This window comes from Canis lupus, chromosome 6, assembly GCF_048164855.1.
Source record: "Canis lupus baileyi chromosome 6, mCanLup2.hap1, whole genome shotgun sequence".
Classification (NCBI taxonomy): Eukaryota; Metazoa; Chordata; class Mammalia; order Carnivora; family Canidae; genus Canis; species Canis lupus.
The window spans coordinates 20,481,224-20,505,474 of NC_132843.1; the positions used below are offsets into that span (position 1 = coordinate 20,481,224).

Here is a 24,251-nt window from a genome sequence, read left to right on the forward strand (position 1 = left end):
CAAAGTTCACTGACATTACAAACGTCATTTATATACCACCATCAGCATCATCTCTTCCTGATGTTTTTCTTCTGCGATGGTTAGATCTGCGGTGACTCTCTGTTGCTCACTGGACACGGCTGCCATGCTAAGGGTTTCGATGGTGAGGAGTGCAAGAACAAATACATACTTTTGTAAAACTGTTGTTCTCAACAAAACGTCAATACTTAGGATTTTCACAACATGTAAAGTAGCTCAAGTAGAAAAGAAAAAGTTCAAACCAGTCACCAGATCCAAAATTAGCATTTTATTCAGAACGCTGGGGTCAGAGGTGTATCATTTATATTCTGGTACACAATACAGAGGCAAAGCTGCTGTCAGAAGTCTCTCCCGTTTAAAAGCTTGTTTTTTTTTCATTTTTTTTTTAAAAACACACACTTAGTAGTGCCTCCAGTATCAGGCCACCCCTTTCTTTTCTTTCCTTTTTTTTTTTTTTTTTTGGTACAAATTATGTAAAACATTTGTGCTAAGAACTTTTCTCCCTCCCCAAACAAAAAAGAAAATAAAAAATAAAAAAAATTAAAAAATTAAAAATTGAGTATTCTAACTACAGCTCAACAATTGAATCAAATGTCACTTTGTTTTGTAAATACTTTATCCATAACGAAAGATATAAACATGCAAAAAACCTGAATCCATAGTCCAAATAATACATACACATGTTCTGAAGTTTCTGCACTTCTCCATAGACTATGCCAATAAAACATTATGTACACATACCATTTTTACAGTGAAGTGGAAAAAATACAGTAAATAAAAAAGTGTACATGGATTAAGACCAAAATGTATCTAACATTCTAGTTTATGAAAAAATTCAATTTTGCTACAAATTGGTGATATGAAAACTCCCTTTATTTGCAACCAGCTGCGTAAGTTTTAAGATTTTAGTGAAAAAAAAAAAAAAACTAAAGTCTAAAACTAGAAGTAATGTACATTTTCCAATCTCATGGTCTCATCCCCCAAGGTAATAAAATCGCTCCATGAGTTTTTGTTTTTTTGTTTAATTCTGTGTTTTAATAAAAGCAAATGCAATGTAACAAAAGCGTATTGAAGCATATCATGGTTTAACTTACTGCTCCCACCACAAAATATTTTGTCTTTTACTTATCGTTTCAGAAATCAGTACCATTAAAGCCTTAAACATAAAACTAATTCCAATCTGAAAAAGGTACAAAAAGGCACATAAAATCCCAGTGCTTCTGTACTGTAAAATTCAAGTGTAACTGAGCTCAGTGTTTTTCCAAACAGTATTGGATCACTGATATTCCCTCTGAGCCCAAATTGGTTTGCAGCCTATGCCAAAGCCTCCAGCAAGCACTGTGCTAGTAGACTACAAAGTTAAAGCCTAGCTTCTGAATGCTTTTTGGGAATATCAGTTGAAATTGTTTGTACTTGTCCAAAAAACCAAGTTCACCCTGAAGTTCAGTCATCACCTCCACCATACATGTCAGCAAGTTTCTTGAACCGTGGCCCCCAGTCGTTCAGGTAGTCATAGTCCTGCTCGCCACCACTACTTGAAGAATTAAGGGAGCTCAAAGACCCAGCGGTAGAGCCACTGCCTTCGTAGTCAAAGACTAAGAGGGAGTCATATGGTGGAGCTGTGGGATCATTGTCAGCAGCTTTAAGGCCCTACAATTTGGAAAGACAAAGAAAGAATGTAGAGAGGGTTATAATTTGCAAACCACAGGCAGATCCTAGGGGTTCCATGGGATCAAACACTTGTTTATTCATTTCCACCTGCAGACCACAACATTTTCAACCTACAGAAACTGGGGTTATCACCATGTTTGAAAGTTAGACAAAAACTACCATGCCTTTCTTCTGCAGGAAAGAACCCTAAGGAGCCTAGCTCAGTGAGGCCAAGACATACAATGGGAGGAGATTTAATTGGAGAAATGTGCTTGACAGGTGGTAGACATGAATGGCCAGCTACTTGAAGCTGAGGAAGAAAGATCTTGAAGTCTGGCAACGCATCTGCATAAAGGTGAACTTTTTTTTTTTTTTTTTTTTTTTTTTTTTTGCTTTGGAGCTTGAAAAAAGAAAAGTAAATGTGAAGACATAATATTTTATGAAACAAAATGGCAGCAGCTTGACTTCCATCGAAAACGAGAGAAAAGCACACACTACCAGTTTTCAAACCATCCCAAAAAGTCTCTCTTACCAACCATCCTAACCTTTTAATTAAACACCACATTTCCTCATGTGTGGTTGCACTACGTGTATAACCCAGAAAAGCCAGTGTAAAATAAAATCAGGCACGTCTTCAGAAAATGATTTCAATGTACAAAACATAAATAATTTTAGAAAGGATTTTATTTATCATATTTATAGAATAAGCTACCAGGCAATTTTGCTAAGACTGAAAAATCACAAATTACAATTTCTCAGAAGTCGTAATTCCTTTCTGTGGTAGACCATGTTACTGTCCTCAATGATTCATTATCCTTTCCTTGTAGGTGGATCACATGCCCACACTACCACAAGTACCTCTCTGCAGCCAAAGTTTACTCCCTAAACCCACTGTCAGACTTGGCTACGGGCTGGCTTTGGCCAACACAACGTAAGCGGCAATGTAGAGCAGACTCTGTAAGACCTCTGTCTGATGGGTTTCCACCAGGTCCTTCTGGCCCCCTCTCCCAGAAGAATGGCCTGCCCCACCTGAGAGTTTTTCTCCTGCTTGGATCCTGAAAGACAGAAGACATGAGGACCCAGCCACTGCTGGCCCACAGTGAACACAGAATTCGGACAAGACGTAAACCTTTGTTATTATAAGCCAACAATACCTGGGAGTTGTCTGTTACTGTAGCCTTAGCCGGTAAAAGTCAAACAATGCACCTTCATTCTTTTTGTTTGTGTTTGTTTACTCAATTCAAGACATATTTTTTTTTTTTCAATTCAAGACATATTGATTGAGTATGTATATTATTATGTATTCTGCTTGGTGGTGGTGGGGACACAGCTGTGAAGAAGCTAGATCCAGGACCTGTCCTCATGGAGGTTATATTCAAATGTTAGCACGCTCCCTTTTGCCTTTTCCCTACAAAATCTAGCAACTGCAAATGTAAGCAACTGGTGATTCTTTAATTTAGCACAGTCTAACTTGGGTCCTCACAAGAACTGGACCCAAGAAAGATCGGAGGGGAAATCAAGAAAACAAAGAAAATCTCGATAAGGAGAATAGGTATCTGAAGATAAATGCAGGTTTCCCGGGCTATCCGAAAGTGCAGCAATGATGAAGATGAAACCTTCCAAAAGCTGAAACAGCAGAATGCAAAGAACCAATCACCATTCAATTGTATAGGACATTTTCTGAGCATTTCCAGACCTAAAAAATAATGCCTCTTAGCCTCTCCCGGTGCCTTAGGACACATGTTGCTGACAGATGCACACGATAAATGGAGATGCAGCAGAGATGCTTGCAGACAGTTCCAAGCCATGGAGCTGAGGGTAGTTCCGGGGAAGGAGCTGGGTGGGGAGGGGTGCTCTCGCTAACTGGGGTGCATGCTGCCTCTCTAACAGCCCCCTACAAAACAACGCTGTACTCTATGTTTCACTTTTCACCGTTTTTCATAAAAGCTAAACTCCTCTTTGGATTTCTTTCGGTTAGTGAAAACAGGTACTGATGTCGGCCTTCCACAGAAAGGAAGTGGCGAAAGCAAATGTTTGAAAAGCAGGGCGCACTTGTATTAAGTTTTCAGTATGACCTTAAGTAAGACTGTTTTCTATGCAAAGAACAGAGACAACGGCCAAGGTCACGATGTTCAGGTCATCTGCTTGTATCATAATTCAAAATTTAAATAGACATACATGCAGAGCCCTGCCCAGTCTTTATTGGGTCAGCACCGAACTGGAAATATGAAAAAGTTAAGACAAATTAGTTCTAAAGATTCATGGCAGGGCGTCGAGTGTGTCTGGATTCAGTGGAGAGGAAGCAATGGCCTGTGTTTACTCTGACATAGGGATGAACAAGGGAAGCTCTCTGGTCTTTACTGATGTGTAAAAGGGCTTCAGGCCCTTCATTGCATGCTTAAGCCACCTAATTCAAGGCCTTAGAATAAGCATAACACTACTGGTAATCTAGTTCAGTACTCATGATGGAGATTCTAAAATATATCCATTTCTTCTATATTGCTTTTAGTTCCTGCCCTGGTTTTTGGATCATCCTTGTCATTTTTAAAAAAGATTTTATTTATTTATTCATGAGAGACACACAGAGAGAGGCAGAGACATAGGCAGAGGGAAAAGCAGGCTCCCTGTGGGAAATCTGACACGGGACTTGATTCCAGGACCCAGGGATCATGACCTGAGCTGAAGGCAGCTGCTCAACTGCTGAGCCACCCAGGTGTCCCTTTCCTGGTCATTTTTGAATTTGTTGCTTCCCTCCCTTCCCTCTCCCTGCCTCTGGAGGTTAAGGACATGCAGTCCATTAGAGATCACTCTGCTATACCAGAACACTGCACACTGTCTCAGGTTTTAATGATTATAAAAGATCAAAAAAAAAAGTCCCTGAACTTTTCAAGAATTCTTACGCAAGTCACCTTTCTAGGCTGAAAGTTAAGTATCCTAAGTCCCCTCCACTCGGAATAGCACCGATTTTTATCTGAGAATAAAAGACGACTCTTATGGAAGAGGTATTATATAAATTCTGGGTACTATTTTGGTAATTCTAAAAAGATCACAGTCAAGTTCTAGGAGACTGAAAATGACAGGCACACAACCAGAGTGAATATGCGGAAGAAATCCGGTGGGCCACGTACCCATCTGCTCCTCCCTTATGGGATTCCTTTATTCTTAGGTGTGGACACCATTTCACATGAAGTGTAATGTACTGTTGTCAAATCCACAAACTGACTGCATGTGTTTCTCTTTTTCCACCTGAGTTTGACTACATCTAGAAGAGTATGTGCCCGTTTCGCCGTTCCTGGAGGGGTAGATCTTGAACTCTGGATGAATCTGAACTATTTTCTATAGTTTGAGGTGTCTGTAAAATGAAAAAGCCTGTGGCCCTGGCTGAATTCTTGCTGAGCTTGTATTTATAGACTTCTGATCCTATGCTTTATGGATAAAGATATGCTTTTATAGGAGCTATAAAAACCCACATTCTTCAGTGAGGGAACACATGAGGGATATAAGAGGAAAGAGGGCCTATTGATTCCCTTACAGTCTGTCTTCTCTTAGCTCAATGCCACTTGCGTCAGTTCAGGCCCTCTTTATATCCTGCCTGGACCACAGCAAAAGCCTCTCTAACTGGTCTCCTGGTCACCGGTACTATTCCTGCTTCTTTCCTACAAACTACTAGTGGTTCTTCTCTCAGACATTATTTGAAGTTGCTCACCCAAGTAAAACTCTCCGTCATTGCTCTCCGTCACCTTTTGCAATGTTCCCCAAATAAGGGAGGGGTTCCACTGGGGGTGTGCAAGATGATTTTTATTGGTGCATGAGCACTTTAAGAAAATTACCTTTATTAAAAAATTAAATTAAAAATTGATTAAAGGTTTAAGTGAGGGTGCCTGGGTGGCTCAGCTGGTTCAGTGCTGCCTTCAGCTCAGGTCATGATCACGGGGGCCTGGGATTGAGCCCCACATTGGGCTCTCTGCTCAGTGAAAAGTCTGCTTCTCTCTCTCTCTGCCTCTCCCTGCCACTTGTGCACATGTGCTCTTTCTCCCAAATAAATAAATAAATAAAATCTTAAAAAAAGTAAAAGTTTAAGTGAATAGAAGAGGTGTGTGGACATGGAAAAAAACTAGGAGTTACTCAAATGCCTGACGTTTGGGTAACTACAGGATTAAGTTAAAACTCTTTAGCAGAGCATTCAGTGAATGTGGACAACATGTTCATGCACCTTTTCCATCTTAGCTGTTCTCAACTCCAGTAACCACAGCTAAATTATTCACCAAAATCCCCCCAAATCTAAAAATGTCATGTTTTTGTGTACCCTATGTTATTTGCACATTCTGTTCCTGCTAAAATGTGATTTCCTTTGTTTGAAACTTCCCCATTCATAATTTTTCATTTGACTGATATCCATCCATCCATCCATCATTTAAAGCCCATTAAACATGTCACTTCCACTGCAAGAATTTTCCCCCCAATCATGACTGTGGGTTATTCCCATGGTCCCTTTTACCTTTATTGCCATGTTTTGGTTACACTAGATTGTGACATGCTTTTCTGCCAAGGATGTTTATATTCATTTCATATCCTGCTGTTTACCACAGTGCCTGACATCCAGCAGGCACCTTAGAAGGTATGCCTTGGTACTGCTGTCTTGGGCTTATGAAGTTTTCACCTCATCACCTTATTCATATTTATATATGCTCCTTTTAGAAGAAGCTAGGATTTAAGTTTAAAATATATGTGGACATAAAAGTCCAGATTCATATTATAGCAGAATTCTGCGACTTAACGCCAACATTGCTAGGTACCTTTCTGAGAACTTCATTTTACTTAAAGCAAATTTTTTGGAGGGAGAGGATTTTGTTTTATTTACAATTAGGTGTTCTTTCTGAAAGTAACTTGTACTAATAACTATATGATACTGATAATAATTAAGAGATTTTATTATGTGATGGGCACTATACTTATGTGGATTATCTCATTTAGTTCTTACGGATATCTTAAGAGAGGATTTTATTATTATCCTCATTTTATACAAACATACGAAAACTTGGAAATCCAAGAGGTTAAATCCAAAGACCTTGACTTTGTACAAGGTAACAGAACTATTAGGTGAGGCAGCTGGATTTGAACTCAAACAAATGCCCAACTACTGTAAGAAGCAGACAGAGATATTTTATTTTAAAGAGGATAAATAAATTTATTTAATATGAGAAAAAAGGCAAAAGTTCTAAGCGTTAGCAGTTTTGTGCAAGTTATTTTAGAAGCACTTTCCCTAAGTTTTTAAATACCAGTCAAAAGTTGATCTTTTTTTTTTTTTTTTTTAAAGTTGATCTTTTAACAGAAATATGTCCTTGGTTTTTATATTTCTGAGATAAAAAAAATATGTAAGATTAGTGAAATTATTGGAGGTATGCTAATATCTACAGTCAGGCTGAGATTAAATGAATTTGTTTCAACGTTTCACCCTCTGAAGGTCATACTTAAAAACCTCAAAATAGAATGAAATTCTGTAGTTGAAATTTAAAATGTGTGATTTGTTTTACTCTATCTACCAGGGTAGAAATATGTCAATATGTCATATTTTTGATATTCAAGGCAACATGCATTGATTATTTAAATAAACAAACTAGAAAAATGTTCTCATGAGGTTACTTATTCCTTACATTACAAAAACACTCCAATTATAATTACACCATACTATTCTTCCTTTGGAACATTCGGTACTGTGCTAAATCAAATAAGACCTGGGGATAAAGAAATCTGTTTGCATTTTACATGTACTTGTAAAATATGCTTGAATTCTTTCTAGGTGCCCTCAACTGTTTTAAAACTTTATATGTATTTATTTTTATCTGTCCAGTTATAGAAAGATATTAAGGAAGTCTTCATGGGCATCTTAGATGGAAGAATCTATATGGTGTATTTGAATGTTACCTGATTTAGGCCTTTTGACAGTTTCAATCCCCTGAATTGTTCCATAGACCTGACCATCTCATCCCTAGACCCTCATTTTAGTTTCTTCTGTGACAAAGGTAGGGAATTTGTAGTGTGAATGTTTGGTCTTCCATCTCGTCCACATTTCGCTATCTTACAATTACATTCTTCATCTGGAGAAACATTTCCAAATGTGATGCTTTGGTCCATTCATGTACTTGCCAAAGCAATGTTCCCCACACTGCCCCCCAGGACGTGTACCTCTTCCTCTGAAGGCAGAAGGGAACCCTGGGATAGGGGTTATGAAGGAAGGGGAGTCCTGGGTACGATGGGATGCCACTGGATGGTGCTTACTCTAAACTCTGTGTGCTTGACCTTTTTCGGGTCGGTAAAAATGAAGGAACAAACATCTAGAAAAAGAGGGAAGGGGATACTATGCAGAAAGGATAGCATGGGAACAGGTGCTGACATGGAATCACAAGCTGAGCCCAGGAGGTACAAGTAGATTCCCTCTCCTTGGTCTGTAAGATGCAAATTTGGGGTGGGGTAGGGGGCAGGGGAAGGGCACTGAAATGAAACTGTAAAGCCAAGAAAGGATTACATGTAATGGGCCTCCCATGTCTGGCAAAGGTAGGCTTTGGATACCAGAATGTTTACGTGGTACAAAGACTGTGCTTGCAGCATGGCAGGGAGTACACACAAAGAGAATCCAGATCTAATCTATTTTCTTTCTACATATTACTCGTTCAAATATGTACACACAGGAGATGTTCAATAGTTATTTGCTGAATGAATGATCCTAAACCAAGCTCCAGATCATTTCAAAATGAGCCATTTTTAGCGAATGCAGACAATTCCCAAATTATGAACTGACTGCATTCTAGAAGTTAATTTGCAAGTCAGTCGTTTGGCAGCAAGTTTTTCGTTTAAGTATTGAAACATGTTCGTTATGGTCTCAAGCTACTTTTTAGGCTGTGTACTTTTTAGGCTGAGTACTGTTCTAGGAAAAGGAAATTGCAAATGGAAATTGTGACTGTAACTCTTTCTTCTGTGGCATTGGAGGTGCTGGGTAACTGAATCTTATTAATTAGATACGCTTCTCTACCTACTGAAGAAAATCCAGTCTCTGTAGAAAAGATGAGTGTGCACACACAAACACACAGCATACACTAAAACCACAACTTAGAACCAACCAATATCCTCATTTTCTTTATTATCAGCTCCAGTAGAATAAAGGCCCCAGACTTGGGCCCTGATGAATCCTAATCAACTGCAAGGTGGGTGATGCTCATTGTTTGATGATGCCCTATACACCTGCCACCGTACTTGGATTCCTTAAGGCAACAACATCTGAGAGCTAGATCACATACTAGATGCTGAGGTTACTCAAAGATGAACAAGAAATTGTCCCCATGCTGGAGAGAAGGTCCATGCTCACATAGGAGAGAGAAACATTGACAGTCACACTTCCATGGCCAGGGCTATCATGCAGGAAGTGTCTTGTTAACCTTTCCCAGGGGGATCAAAGAAGGCCTCACAGAGAAGGCAATGTTTGAGGTGAATCTGAAGGCTAAGTGGGTGTTTCACTGATGGTTAAGAAGCTTTGCAGCAGTTACATTACAGTCAAAACTGGATACTTTTGAGGAACTGCAAATAGTTCAGTGGGGCTGCATCAATGGAAGGAAATGTCATAGGGGAAGAGGGCAGGAGTCAGATTAGGACTACAATCTTATACATGACATTAAATGCTTCAACCTTGTCACTGAGAAAAGAATAATGCTGTAGATGGAATGGAATAACAAGCAGGAACATTCAGTTAAGTATCTGTTGAATTACACTGAAGCTAAAATTCTTGCTTTAAGAAAGTCCAGCTCCTGCACCTCCATTCAAATGATTCATTATATCTCGAAATCCAACAACCACAAGAATAACTGAACAATTTCTCATGACAACAAATGTGAAATGAGAAGTTAAATTATCAGGCACTCTTAAATATTGAGAAAAATCTAGTCATAGATATAAATTCCTGCAAATCCCCTAACCAGGTCACTATACATATAACTGGTAAAGTCAGGGCATATTTTTGTAGATAAAGGAGTTATTGGCACTCTGTTGTTTGGCCTTCCATCTGCTTTCAAATCATGACTAAAACAAATTAACCTATTACCTGTTTAACAGAAGTGAATGTGTATGTTCAGAAACTAGCATGCATGTCAGGAATAGACAGTAATGAAGCATCATAAAGGGAGATAAATACTTGAAGCTTGTTTCAAAAGATTTTTTTTTTACAAACTATAACTGCATCTAAAAACCTAGACTACTCTCTTTCACCATACACAAAGATAAACTCAAAATGGATGAAAGATCTAAATGTGAGACAAGATTCCATCAAAATCCTAGAGGAGAACACAGGCAACACCTTTTTGAACTCAGCCACAGTAACTTCTTGCAAGATACATCCACGAAGGCAAGAGAAACAAAAGCAAAAATGAACTATTGGGACTTCATCAAGATAAGAAGCTTTTGCACAGCAAAGGATACAGTCAACAAAACTCAAAGACGACCTACAGAATGGGAGAAGATATTTGCAAATGACATATCAGATAAAGGGCTAGTTTCCAAGATCTATAAAGAACTCATTAAACTCAACACCAAAGAAACAAACAATCCAATCATGAAATGGGCAAAAGACATGAAGAGAAATCTCACAGAGGAAGACATAGACATGGCCAACAAGCACATGAGAAAATGCTCTGCATCACTTGCCATCAGGGAAATACAAATCAAAACCACAATGAGATACCACCTCACACCAGTGAGAATGGGGAAAATTAACAAGGCAGGAAACCACAAATGTTGGAGAGGATGCGGAGAAAAGGGAATCCTCCTGCACTGTTGGTGGGAATGTGAACTGGTGCAGCCACTCTGAAAAACTGTGTGGAGGTTCCTCAAAGAGTTCAAAATAGACCTGCCCTACGACCCAGCAATTGCACTGTTGGGGATTTACCCCAGAGATTCAGATGCAATGAAACGCCGGGACACCTGCACCCCAATGTTTATAGCAGCAATGTCCACAATAGCCAAACTGTGGAAGGAGCCTCGGTGTCCATCGAAAGATGAATGGATAAAGAAGATGTGGTCTATGTATACAATGGAATATTACTCAGCCATTAGAAACGACAAATACCCACCATTTGCTTCGACGTGGATGGAACTGGAGGGTATTATGCTGAGTGGAGTAAGTCAATCGGAGAAGGACAAACATTATTATGTTCTCATTCATTTGGGGAATATAAATAATAGTGAAAGGGAATATAAGGGAAGGGAGAAGAAATGTGTGGGAAATATCAGAAAGGGAGACAGAACATAAAGACTCCTAACTCTGGGAAATGAACTAGGGGTGGTGGAAGGGGAGGAGGGCGGGGGGTGGGGGTGATTGGATGACGGGCACTGAGGGGGGCACTTGACGGGATGAGCACTGGGTGTTATTCTGTATGTTGGTAAATTGAACACCAATAAAAAATAAATTTATTATAAAAAAAAACAAAAAAAAAACCTAAAGTAGATTGATTATGTATATAGAATATATGACTCCAAGGAACCCCAGGAAATTAGACTCTTATCAGCATATGATGGAAGGTGATGTAGAAAGAAGTATCCCACCTTGTAATGCATTGAAACCTATTCTGATCTTAGAGACACTGAGTGGTAGGACATGGCCAGAGAATGCGAGTCCTGCCATATAGTCACAATTGACATCAGTATGTATTGCTGTCTTATGCTTAACACTAAAAATTCAAAAGGAGGATTGCAGTAAAACTATAGGAATGATCAAAAGAAACAGCACAAACCGTTTTACTTCAAAATGTAAGTATTAAATGTAGCAGAACTCGTGGTCAGTAATGAAATAAAAGAATGCCATAATAATTTTGACAGTGGAAATCATATCTGTTATATTCAACAGAGAATTAGCTGCCTCTTACAGAAGCTCTTAAAACTCCTCAACTAGACAAGTATTTAAATCACTTACATAATATTTAATTTAGCTCCTCTTCCTACTAATCTCAATTGATGGAACTCTCTAGTCGGTGGGCAGGCACTGAATTCTCAACATTTGTGGGATTCAAAGTATTCAGTGTGAGGAAAATGAAAATGAACTATTATTACATTCATCAGTGCTAATAAATGAAATCAGAATGCACTATAATATTGTTAGTCTATTTATTACTTGTAATCTGGGGAAAAAAGCCTTTTGGAGATAGTGTGACTAATACCGATAATGTATATGAATGTCATTTACAAATACAGAATATTAATTAATTGATAGATCTGTTTTTTGGCCCATCAAACCAATTATATCTGTTCTCTGCTATTAGAGCCACATTACCTTTAACATGAAAATAAGCTCAAGAAAATCAAGGGTGTTTTCACCAATGATATCACTGTATTCCAAGCAATTTGTGGTCTATGTACAGCAAACCATTAGCATAAAGTAAACATCCTTATAAAGAGAGGGAGCTAGTCTTTTCACCTCATTAATGAAGTCCCCGATGTCCCCAGGGTGCGGGGCTGCAGATCGGACCGGGTACTGGGGTTCGGCGTGGATGGGTCTCTCATCCAATCGTCGGATTCCTACAGGCTTGATGGCATCAGGTTCCACGGTATCAGGCTGCTGGAGCTGGCTCAAGTCATAATCCTGCAAAAGACAAAATCAAAAACCCATGGTAGATGGGCATAAAGATGGAAATTACAACCTTTGTTTTTAAACACATACCCAGAATGCATAGAAATGAGTGAAATTTAACATAATGGAAAAGTTGCCACCATGAGTTTTTCATGTTATGATTAAATATTTCTTTCACACAGCTCTTTCTTCTGTGCTTTTCATTTCTACAGTCTGTGCTCCATCTGCTTTCCTATGTTTCTCATCAGTTTCCAATGGAAAACAGCAGTGAGATGAGGCCCCACTATAAAATGACTAAAATGCCTAGAAGATGGAGTTGTACCATAGAAACAAAGGTACTAACTTAATGTGGAGTTGGGAACCTACTACCGTAACTTGGAGTGTCTTAGCATATTAGGTATCTCAAGCTGAAGGAATTAAAAACAAACAGCAGAGGAGGAAAGCCACTCTAACTCCCCTCACCCTTGCCCTTCTTCCTTGAAACAGGTCATAAAACTCCCATGTGAAAGGTCCCCTCCTTGTAGTGGGAGAAGAAAACACATCCTTAACATCTGAGACAGGGACTTAGGGGCCACGAAATCTGTACCAACAAACCTTGTTAAACTAACCTTTACATCCCTAATTACTTCTCCACCATTTACTAGTTCTTGCCCAAACCTTTGGTCTTGACAATTCTTAGAAATTTCTTATTTCTTTGTCTAAAAGGCATAAAAGCTTCCCACTGTGGACACTTCTTTGGGTCTTCATTCTCTTGTGAGGCTCCCATGGACATGTAAAAGTTTAATAAGATGTGTATGTTTTTCCCCTGTTCATCTGTCTTTGTTAGTTTAATTTTCAGATCCAGCCAGGGACCCCAGGCAGGTCAAGGAAGACCTTTTCTTTTCCTACAATGTCTTTAATATTAAAAAGAAAAAAAAAAGACACAGATGTGTTTTCCTTTTCTTTAAAGTAGGGCTTGAGTTCACCAAGGTTTCAAAGCCAATCTCTATTCCTCCCTCCCTTCAGGGGTCTGGAGTTGGCAAACTATGGTCTGTGAGCCTCTTGGGACCCATATCCTATTTTTCTCAAAGAACGGCTTTTACATCTGTAAAGGATTATTTAAAACAACAATAGGAATGAAGAATATGCCGCACAAACTACATATAGTCTACAAAGCCTTACAATTAGGCTTTTCACAGAAGAAATTTGCCAGTCTCTGGCCCCATGGCACACGGCAAGGAGGAGTGGTTTCCTCTCCAATACAGCCCAATGGGAATATCCTAGAAAAAAAGCTTGTCCACTTTCAGATAGGTAGAGTCAAACTTGTGAAGGATGCTCTTGGCACAGGCCGGGCCCTCGGAACTATTTTCAGCTTTAACATCAGCCAGATGCTAAAGTGAGACAGAAAGAAAGAAGCTGACTATAATGTGGAAATGCGTCAAAATTTTAGGTTTGGATACTTTGTAGTTTTCAAACCACCAAATTCTGATGATATAAAATTCTCCAATTTAATGTTGATATTTACAGGGAGTGTAGATTTTCTGGGACTCTTCAGAGTTCAGGCTTCACCTTTTTATCTAAAACCAGCTTAAGTGCCATTTGGAATATCTCTATAGTAGTTTCAATTTACTCAACATTTGAATACTTACCATGTACTGGCATTGGTGGAGGTGCTTTACATGTATTTGTGCATTTAATCCTCCGATCAGCACTTATTAAGTTTTATTATCCCTTTGTACAAGTTGAGATACTGAATCTCAAATAAACCAAGTAACTAAGTCCCTTATCCCAAATCTACTAAGACTCAGAGACAGGTTTGGATTCCAAGCAGGTTAGAGTAACTTTAAAGCTTAGCTCTTTGGCAGCCACCCAGGAAAGTGAGTCAAGTCCAAGCCACAAGGCCTGGAGTTAAAGAGTAACGGACTAGACAGATGAATGTGGAGGGCCCAGACGTGAGGGATGATAATAGTTACCCACGAGACCAAGACCAAGGGGAAAAAAGTCACTGGCATTCAGACCTTCGAGGTACCAGGTACTATACCAGCCTCTTGAGAAGTGTCTTTTCACTAATACTTTCTTTTTTCTTATTTTTATTTTTTTAAAGGGTTTATTTATTTATTCATGAGAGACACACAGAGAGAAGCAGAGACATAGGCAGAGGGAGAAGCAGGCTCCATGCAGGAAGCCTGATATGGGACTTGATCCTAGTACTCCAGGATCACACCCTGGGCTGAAGGCAGGTGCTAAACCACTGAGCCACCCAGGGATCTGCTTTCTTTTCTTTTCTTTTCTTTTTTCTTTTCTTTTCTTTTTTCTTTTTTTTTCTTTTCTTTCTTTCTCTTTCTTTCTTTCTTTCTTTCTTTCTTTCTTTCTTTCTTTCTTTCATTAAAGATTTTATTTATTTATTTGAGAGAGAGAGAGAGAGAGAGGGGGAGAGAGAGAGAGAGAGAGAGAGAGCATGAGTAGGGGGAGGGGCAGGGGGAGAAGCAGACTCCCCATTGAACAGTGAGCTGAACTCAGGTCTCAATCCCAGGACCCGTGGATCATGACCTGAGATGGCAGGCGCTTAACCGACTGAGCCACCCCGGTGCCTCTCATTGATACTTTCTAACAAACCTGTGGAGAATGTTTCATTATCATCTTTTTAGGTGAAGAACCAGACTCCTGAGAGCTCGAGTAACTCACCCAAGGTCACCCATCTAGACTGTGATTAGGATGGAAATCCAAACCCGGTGTGTCTGACTTCAAAACGTCCATCTACAATGTAACTTTCTGCTTGTTAAGACACTCTCATCCTGACCACTGTCCTGGAAACAATTCCTTTACCAAGAGATTCAGCTAACTTAACTGCTGAAGGGACTGAGGAGAAGCCCCTTCTCTCAAGAGTGTACAAGGGGACTTCGAGGTGAGGCAGGTACACAGAGCAGGACAAGCCAGCCTGGGATGTAAACGTGGTATGCTGTAAAGTATAAAATGCTAGGAGGAGAAAACCTGTGTTAGATTTGAACCTTGAACAATCCATGTGCTAGGGAGAAAGGACCTTTCTGGGATTACCAACAGCATGAGCAAAGACATGAGAATGCTGCTTTCTCTTATTAGGATCGAGTATTTCAGATTATCCAAACAAAACCTGAGTGAAAACATCTCAATCGTGCACAATTGTGCTCCATTTTAAATTTTATAGAATTTATGAGCAATTTATAGACTATCTTGAAGACATACGATATAACAGATGTGAAGGCCTTTGAGATGCTAAAATGTCATACAAAATAAAAACAGGGACTTATTTAGAGAATTCCGAATGCTTACACACCAGAAGCATATTTTTCCAGGTCATGTTTAACTGCATAACTACCAAGCATAATAAAGTGGGATAAACCGTGAATAACTGTGCCTTCTGACACTTACTGAAGCTTTATATAGAAGAAAGGGAAAAACAGATTGTAAGTATACTGATAATAGTCAATAAATATTTTTATGCTGAAAGTGTAGAATGTTTTGTTAGAAGTCTGACTTACATGAAATTAAGTAATGGAATCTAATGTTTAAGGACTGTCTTTTACCTGGTGACAAACTCCTTGATACTCAGTGTATTATATGATAATTCTGTATAAGAATACAGAGAAATTTCCTTGGCTTAACTGTTGACAAAAGGGGCATGCAGACTTTGCTTGTGCTATTCCTTACCTGGAAAGAACCTGTGCATTAATCAGGCTGCTCCCTGATTTCTTATACGCTCCCTCTATACCCAAAAGTTACAAAGGTGAATGTATTTTGACTGGCCAGCAGTGTCATAAAAATTTTCTAATAAATTGCCAACACTTAGATATAGGGATAGTTCACCTGAAAATGGGAAGATGTGGCAAAATAGAGCTTAAATTCTAATATAATTTGTCGTAGCCAATTGCAGCTGTCTCCTCCATGCAAGGACAGCATCTCCACCTCGCCTGCTTCACTTAGAGGGATATATAGAGCAGCATATTAATTTATAGTTTTTTATCTTTCTTTTGATAGCCTTTTCCTACACCTTAAGAACTAGAGAGTGGGAGAAGCCTTCAAAGGTCTGTAGTCCTGTTCCATCCTTTCCACCAGCAAAATGGCAAGCCCGTAGAAAGTGCTCATTAAAAAATGTGTCGAAAAAAGCCTGAGCAATGATATTCATGCCAGATGTTCAAAAGAGCAACCAATTTAAGAAATGTGCCTTGGATCACATTATACTCCATAGCAGTAATTCACAATGGGGAGGGACGGAAAGACCCCTGTCTTATCACTGAGATTCATTGCTCTGGTGAGTCCCCCGTAATGATGGAAATATGTCATATTCCTCAGTTGTGCAGATAGCAAAAAAAGAGGCAGAAAACCACTGATTTATGTAAAGTTAGGAACTGGGTTAAATGTGGCTTAACATTTCTCTGTGATGGTTTCTTCTATTACAAACATGGGATATAAAAAAACCTGACAATGCTAGGAAGTAGGCAGAAGTGTCTTCAGGTCACAGGGGCTGGTTTTCTGTCCATATCCATCTGTGTTGTGTGGCAGAGGTCCTGATCTGAGGGTCCAATTTTAAGCCTTTTGATAAGGGGTCACTCTATGCAAACCTCCTAAATTATACATCTTTACAATCCCATAATACTTTACTTAAACACACAAATTACAACATGTAGGATGAGAATTATAAAGACAATTACAGAGACTGAAAACACTTTCAAGGTCATTGGGTTCATGGTCTCCTGAAGATTACAAAGAAACAAGCCAAGAAGAAATCTTTTATTTGGTTCCTAAAGCTCTCTAGAGAAAAAGTGGATCTGAAAATTCTCTTATGATTGTCAACCTTTATTTGCAATGCTAACTTCCTAAAGAGGTCTAATTTTCAAAGGAAGGCCAAGGAAAATCTTGTTTTAGAATATTTAGAACATATGTTATTTGGCAACAACCATTAGAAGGAGGCATGGAATTATGGTTTTAAGAATATTCACATTGCAGGCAACTAAAACCTCTTTCTGGTCCATCTATGAGTTAAAATGTCTTAAGGGTGATACAATTATGGGAGAGTCAGTAAAAAGTTAGTTAGCAGCTAACACTCTGGTTTTGACTTTTCTTGTTAAATTCCACTGACTTGCAGTAATTTATAATTGGTTCAGTAAAGATACCACGAATCTATCCTAAGGCATTTGGTTATGTTTAAATAAATTAAAATGCTGCATCAGTATAGATAGAAATTCTGGAACCTAGGTAAAAATTTCAGAAAGCTAAAAAAAGAAAAAAAATTCAGAAAGCTACCTTGCTGATAGCATCTATAGAATCGTGTAATTGAATCTGTTTTAGAGAGTGACGAAAATACTCGTTTACTATCCCACAAGTATTTAAAGGAGAGCCTACTGGGTGCCAGATGCCATTTCCAGCTCTGAGTGAAAGAAGGAAACCAACTCTCACCTGGCAGGAATGACACTGGGTGCTTTCTCAAGTGGTACCTCACATACTCCCACCACAAATCCTTCCAAAGTAGGTGTTATTCTATCCCCCTTGGTTACTGCAGGTCAGAGAGGTTAATGATCCGTCCAAGGTTGCAGGTTGCAGACTCAGGTAAGCAGCGTGGAAGGATAAAACAGAGACCACCAGGGCAAGCGAATTAAAAATAAAAGCTGCATCTTGTTGCCATGGGCCAATGAAGAAATGCACAGGGCAGTTCACCGAGGTGGGAAACGGGAAGGGTTCCTGGTCCAGGAGAGGAGTTCAGGGTGGTTTATGCTAAGCTAACGAGGCACTGGGGTCTAGTACTCTGGTCTGTGCATGGTTGGTTAAAACGTGCCTCCCAGATTTTTAGGCAGAACTAGGATTCTTCATTTCGGTCCAACCAACAACAGGCAGGCCCGCTGCAGGAAGGGAGGCACCGAAAGGTCACGGTCCTTGATCAGCCTCCACTGGGGGGAGGAGTGAAGAACCCAGCAGCCAGCTTCCCTATCTCCTGGGCAAGGGCTGGTGCAAGTGGAAAACTTTCCCTTTATAGCAGCAGAGGCGAGGAACTTTAAAATTCCCATATAGATAAGGGAAACATTTTTAATGTTTCGGGACTGAGGAACTGAGAGAAGTAAAAATACTGACATGAAAGTCAATGGACAAAATTCCGAAGGGAAAAAAAAAAAAAGTTCTCTGGAAAAAAGCTGACGGTGGCACAGGCAAGAAACTCTTCAGACAGACACAAAGAGGAACGGAAGGTGGAGGAGGAGAACATTATTATCTCACCCTCTATAGCTCCTGGCATTAAAATAATTGAATGAAATAGTGATAAGGTGTCAACACATTACCATACAACTGCTGACACGCAAGTCAAATACCCTTGCGAGCTTTATGTAAATGATGATACGAGCTGAGTTTCCTCCCCCAGCGAAATACAGTTATGATGGTAAGTACCCGGGAGAAATGATGTGGAGACTAAGTAGATTCCAAGGATTATGAAAGCCCCCAGAAACAAAAGATTTGCTAAAAGCTCTTCTGGTTTGAATCACGAACCTAACAAAGATAAAATAACTCCGGGACAGCTGAAGGACCTCTATTCTCTGCTGTCACATACAGGGTAATCTCACTAGGAGGCCAGTTTGCCTGGTCCCAGGAGGGATGGAGCCAGGCCCCCCTGAGGAGGGAACACATCCATGGTTCCTGCCTCCACGGTTTACTGTTAGTGCTGCCCTGTCACAGCTTCTTTCAAAATTCTCTCCGAATTCTGTCTTCAGAATTTTGAATGAGCTGAAGTTTCACTCGTTGGTGCAAAATGGTGGTCCCGCCACAGATGCTGGCGTTGTTGGAATTCTATCACAACTTCCTTCCTATTGTATTTTCCTATTGTAAAAATATGGCATATCCTCTTGGAAAAATGTTGTGAAGACGGTTCCATTAGATTTGATTGAATAAATACTTTCTGGAGAGTCTCTTGGGTCGCAGATGGGGTTGCCCATAGAGCTCTTAGTCTGCCATCTTTTAAAAGAATGCATTCAGAAATGATGAGATTTGACGTCATGCATATATGAACAATATGTAACAAAAATACGGAAGAGGAAGATGTAAGCTGCTGGGGGAAGTAAGGATGTGGCTGTGCAGGCCTGCAGGATGGAGCAGAGCAACAGGGCTTCAGAGAGATGATGTTCCTCCTGAAATCTGACATTTAATTTTTATACTGAGGTTTGTCATTTCCCACCTTGTCCATGTAATTCAGTTATAGCCCGATAGAGATGAACATACTTCTTAGCCCGTTTAAGTACGTCTGGCTGGGAGACACAGAGTATACTTTCTAAATGCACCTTCAGGCCATGTTCCCACCCCAAGCTCCAACTTCTTCTACCTAAAAATATGAATGTCACCATCCAGACAAGATCAAAGTCATTCTGTTGGCCTGACCTAGTATTCTGTCTTAGAGGAGACCTAAAAATAGGGAATAAAGAAATGACAAGATTTGGTTCAGAATATGGTGACAAGAGCATCAAAAATCCTTCTCCACTTTAAGACACATGGTTTTGAAATTTCCTAAGGAGAACTAATCACTGTTTAAGATAAATGTACATATAAAGGGAGCATACTATGGTGACTGCAAAAGACAGAGTCTGAAATCAGAATGCCTTGATTCAAATCCTGAGTTCACCATATTCAACTGCGCGACCTTGGGCAGGTTCCATAAAGTTCCTGGGCTAATCTAAAGAGCATTCAAGCTCTGGATCAAATGCTAATGAAGGCTCCATATTCTCTAAACTCTAAGGGGGTTAGCGAATCTTTTTTGGTAAGGGCCAGATAGTAAACATTTTAGTATCTTTGGGCCATATAATCTCTGTTACAAGGTCTCAACTCCGCTGCTGCGCCTGCAGTGTAAAAATAGCCACAGGTAACACATAAACAACGGACAAGGTGCACGGTTATATCCTTTTTTCTTAAAAGATTTTATTTATTTATTCATGAGAGACACAGAGAGAGAGAGAGAGAGAGAGAGAGAGAGAGGCAGACACAGGCAGAAGGAGAAGCAGGCTCCATTCAGGCAGCCCGACATGGGACTCAATCCCTGGACTGGGATCACGCCCTGAGCCAAAGGCAGATGCTTAACCACTGAGCCACCCGGGCATCCCACATGGTTGTATTCTAATACAACTTTATTAAAAAAAAAAAAAAAAAAAAAAAAAAAAGCAGTTGGTGGATTTGGCCAGCTGGCAGAACTTTGGCAAATACCACTTAGCATCTTTGCTTTTGTTTTTCCCCTGGCAAAGTGTTAACACACAGTTGGCGGTCAAAATCTTTATCACTGTCATTACTGGGATATTGATAACTTTCTATTCCTCTAAAACTAAATACAGTAAACTTATGATTACTCAAGAATGAATATTAAAATGAATTACATAAAATATTTTGTTCATTCACACAAAGTGACAGGAATAGCAAATAAAAGGTTGTGTGCAAATCATGCGCATGATAAATATATTTTGTGTCCAATGGGGAATGAATGGGCCCCGGCCAGTTGAGAATATGGTTCTGGTAGCCTATCGACATGTGTCACCTGGTGGTATTTTGAGAACAGCTTGCACAAAGGCAATGACAATGTACTAATCCAATCCCTAGTGAAACTTTCCTCTTGTGAAATCAGTAGCAAAATATACTAGTATTTGCAGGTGGGTGTAAGCGGCCGAATAACTTGAGAACATAGCAGAGTGTGCCTCAGCCAACAATAAAAATGTTGAAAGTGGTCTCCACAGCTGTGTCCAGATTCAGCCATCTGTCAGTTTGCTTAGCAGGAAGATTTTATAAAACAATCATTTAAAAGAATCAAATATACCATGGTTAAATTATAAAATTTCACTCTCCGCTTGAGTCAGAGGGCCTGGGTTGGTTGCCCACACAAGGGCTGGCTCCTGAGATGGGCCGGAAGTGCATGGAGACAGACCCTCTGGCTCAAGCAAAGATTCCTTGACTGGGGGAAGTGACTCTTTTGGTCTCAAGGGACTTTCTTATATCTGTACCCTCCCCCTCTGTCTAGGCATCTAGACTGGATTTAAAATTTTAGCTTCTGTCACCCAGATTGTATACCTGAATTTATTATTTTTTTCTGTAATAACCTGGCTCTTCAGATTGCTTCTCCAGATTCTAACTTTGTTAATACTAAAATGTGCTCAGTTTTGCAAGCCATGCCTAACCTGTTAACTAAGTCTTACTCTTTGCCTTTTCTAAAGCCTGATTACCTGAGGTCTTTTAATAAACCGTGGCTAAGTGCCCAGCCTCACTGGTCCTACCAGTCATACCTGCGTGCTACAAGTCAGCAACACCATATGCAACATTGGTCATATGACCACCAGCAAGTGCATTAGGAGTTTAACCTCTCAAGTCACATAGACCTGGGTTCGAACACTGAAGTAACAGCAGTGTCTACGGCACAGGGTTGTTGGGAAGATTATAGGAGAAATGTAGGCTGAGGGCAGAGCACAGAGCCTGACACAGATCAAGTATGTAATGAGTGCTAGCATTTATGAATGTTATCGTCATTTCCTGAAGACATCAGGGATTTCAAAGAATGAAATTCAAGTTGTCATGGGTGTCAATCAACCCTGTAGACAGACTTATAAAAATTAAGAGGTTTGGGAAGAGGGCCCAACGCATGAACTTTCTATGAGCACTTCTCAGGCGTGTGACGTCCTAAGTACAGAAATAAAAAACGAATAGGATCCCTGCCCTCCCAGAATTTAAGGTTGGAAGCAGGACTGGACACAAAAGCTCAAAACAAAGTAGACATGGAATGCTGTGGATCATAAAGCAGAGATACTTGATCCAGATGGGATTCCAAGGGAGGATGTCTTGAGATGAGTCTTAGTGGCTAAACAGAGTTATTAGGCAGGCTAAGACCATGGACTAACGCCGGGGAAGTATGAGGTTCCCTGCCTTGGTACAGAGGTATAGGTGGCTCAAACCTATTGCAGTTTAACATGTAGCGTGGTGGGGCAATGTGAGGAGAAACTAAGTCATCAACCCTCAGAGTTCCCATTCCCCAAATCCAAGTCCCAACTCATAGGACTGTGGGTAGGTTCTTACCCCATCTCAGGCACCTAAATTCCACTGAACGTGCCTTCTGTGTCATGGAAGGTCTGGGGACCTCAGCTACAGAAATACTGACACTAACTCCCACAAATTACATAAGAATTAAATTTCTTAAAAAAAAAAAAAAAGGCAATGGTCACTCATACAGCAACTACATCTGGATCTTTAGGGTTTTGAAATCCTGGGCCACTACAAAGAGCTCCTATCATGACTCCCTTTATCCTGAAATCGCATGTGATCATTTACATGTGCACGTTCCTATCCCTGATCAAGAAGATGTCAGTGTCCCAGGGAGCACGGGGAGCATTCTGCAGGTAAGGGAAAGCTGCCCTCCCTAGTTTTTGTGAGCCTTACATACAGTGTCTCCATTTTCATGAGCTACTGCATTTCCTGTGTCTTCTGTGACCAGGGACCCACTTCCTTCCAGCATATCTGCATGGGTCACAAAACAATGCACATGAGCTAGCACTCTATTCTGGGTGGGTCACTATGAGAAAACTCTTCTCAAAGAAAGTCAGAAAAGATTCTCTAAACTTAACACTTAACAGGGTGAGGCAGAGACTTCCAGCCGGTCACCGAACTCATTCCTCCTTCTTACTGGGTACCTTAGCCAAAGGCATTTCCTAGGGGACAGAAAATGGAAGTGATGCGTGCCATGCCTAGCCCATAAAAATCTCCCACAAATCATCCTCCCTGCCCTCTGGTTATTCAGGGATTGCAAGTATGCATGGCTGGGGTGACCCTGGAAGCCACATGTGCAGAGCTGGGGAGCTGCTGGTCCTCTGGGTCCCTTATGACTGCATGGAGTAGAGTAGCATGGATCTTTCCTCCCCACCTCTAATCCCCATGACCTGAAACCCAATTACCACGAAGTAAGTGAGAAGTGCATTTCAACCAGGCTACCAGGCTTAGGTCACTGAAATTTTAGTTTGTTATAGCAGCTATCCTATTTTAACCAATTCATCTGGCTAAGTATATCTGTGGCATTCTGCTTTCTTTCCCTTTAAAATAACCAACCAACCAACCAACCAAACAACCAACCAAACACAGTACTACAGAAAATTGTTCCATGGTTACTAGCACTATGGGACCTTCCCCTAATAGAAATCTGTTTTTTGTTAATCCCAAGACTAATAATCACATAATTTAATCAGAGTCAGCAAAAAATAGATTTTTATAAAGGATTGGCTTCTAATATAAGTCAAGAAAGCTGGCCTGGGACAAAAAGAAGAAAATAAAAACAATCACCAGAATATGTCTGCCTTGCTTAAAGCAAGAAGCCTCTATTTAGTTTCCAATACTTATTCTCAAGACAGAATGCTGGCCATGTTTCTAGATCTTTCAACTTTTTGGAAAGGCTTGGGAGATCCAAAATTTATGTGAAATTTTTCAGTTTTTACACTTTGCAAGCTCAATAAAAAAAAAAAAATCCAGACGCACCCCTTCCCCACCCACCTGATGAAATATGACTTTTAAAGTGACAGAGAATCTACCTTTCAGACACGTACCCCAAATCATTAAGGGTTGACATCAGATACTTTCTCTGAGACCTCAGAACCATCTCTGATGAGAAAGAAAAACTCCAGCTCGAGAGCAAGACTCTAAAAACTTAAGAAACCAAATGTGGGAATTCAGATTAGAGTATTCACAATCCTGGAGTGTGAAACCTCCTGAGCCCAAGAGGTGCTGGGCCTTGTCTGAAGAAATTGAGAGAGAAGAATCTAGCCGACTGTGATGTTCCACTCAGCAGCAGCTCTGTGGGAAGTCAAACCTAGTACCCAGGCAATAGTAAGGGCCAAGAATCCAAGAGTGAGCAAGAGAACACCAATGAGGAACTTTTAATTAGCCACTCACACTTTCTGTCACGACCAGCCCTGATTTAAGCTCGATGAGTTTGTCTGTGGAGAGGGCAAGCCCTGCTTCCTTAATGCTG

The 24,251-nt window shown here is 40.1% G+C and overlaps 1 protein-coding gene across 2 annotated transcripts in view; it reads right to left on the reverse strand.

Annotated features, from left to right (window-relative positions):
* Positions 1 to 271: 271 nt before the first annotated feature.
* The window catches only part of CDH2 (cadherin 2), a 213,434-nt gene continuing 189,454 nt past the window's right edge, over positions 272 to 24,251 (reverse strand). For both annotated transcript variants that reach the window (XM_072829115.1, XM_072829116.1), the window contains exons 15-16: positions 12,125 to 12,289; positions 272 to 1,668 (exon numbers count right to left, since the gene is read on the reverse strand). In XM_072829115.1, coding sequence (XP_072685216.1) covers positions 1,462 to 1,668; positions 12,125 to 12,289 — 372 coding nt within the window. In that variant the 3' untranslated portion in view covers positions 272 to 1,461. The remainder of the gene's footprint in view (positions 1,669 to 12,124; positions 12,290 to 24,251) is intronic.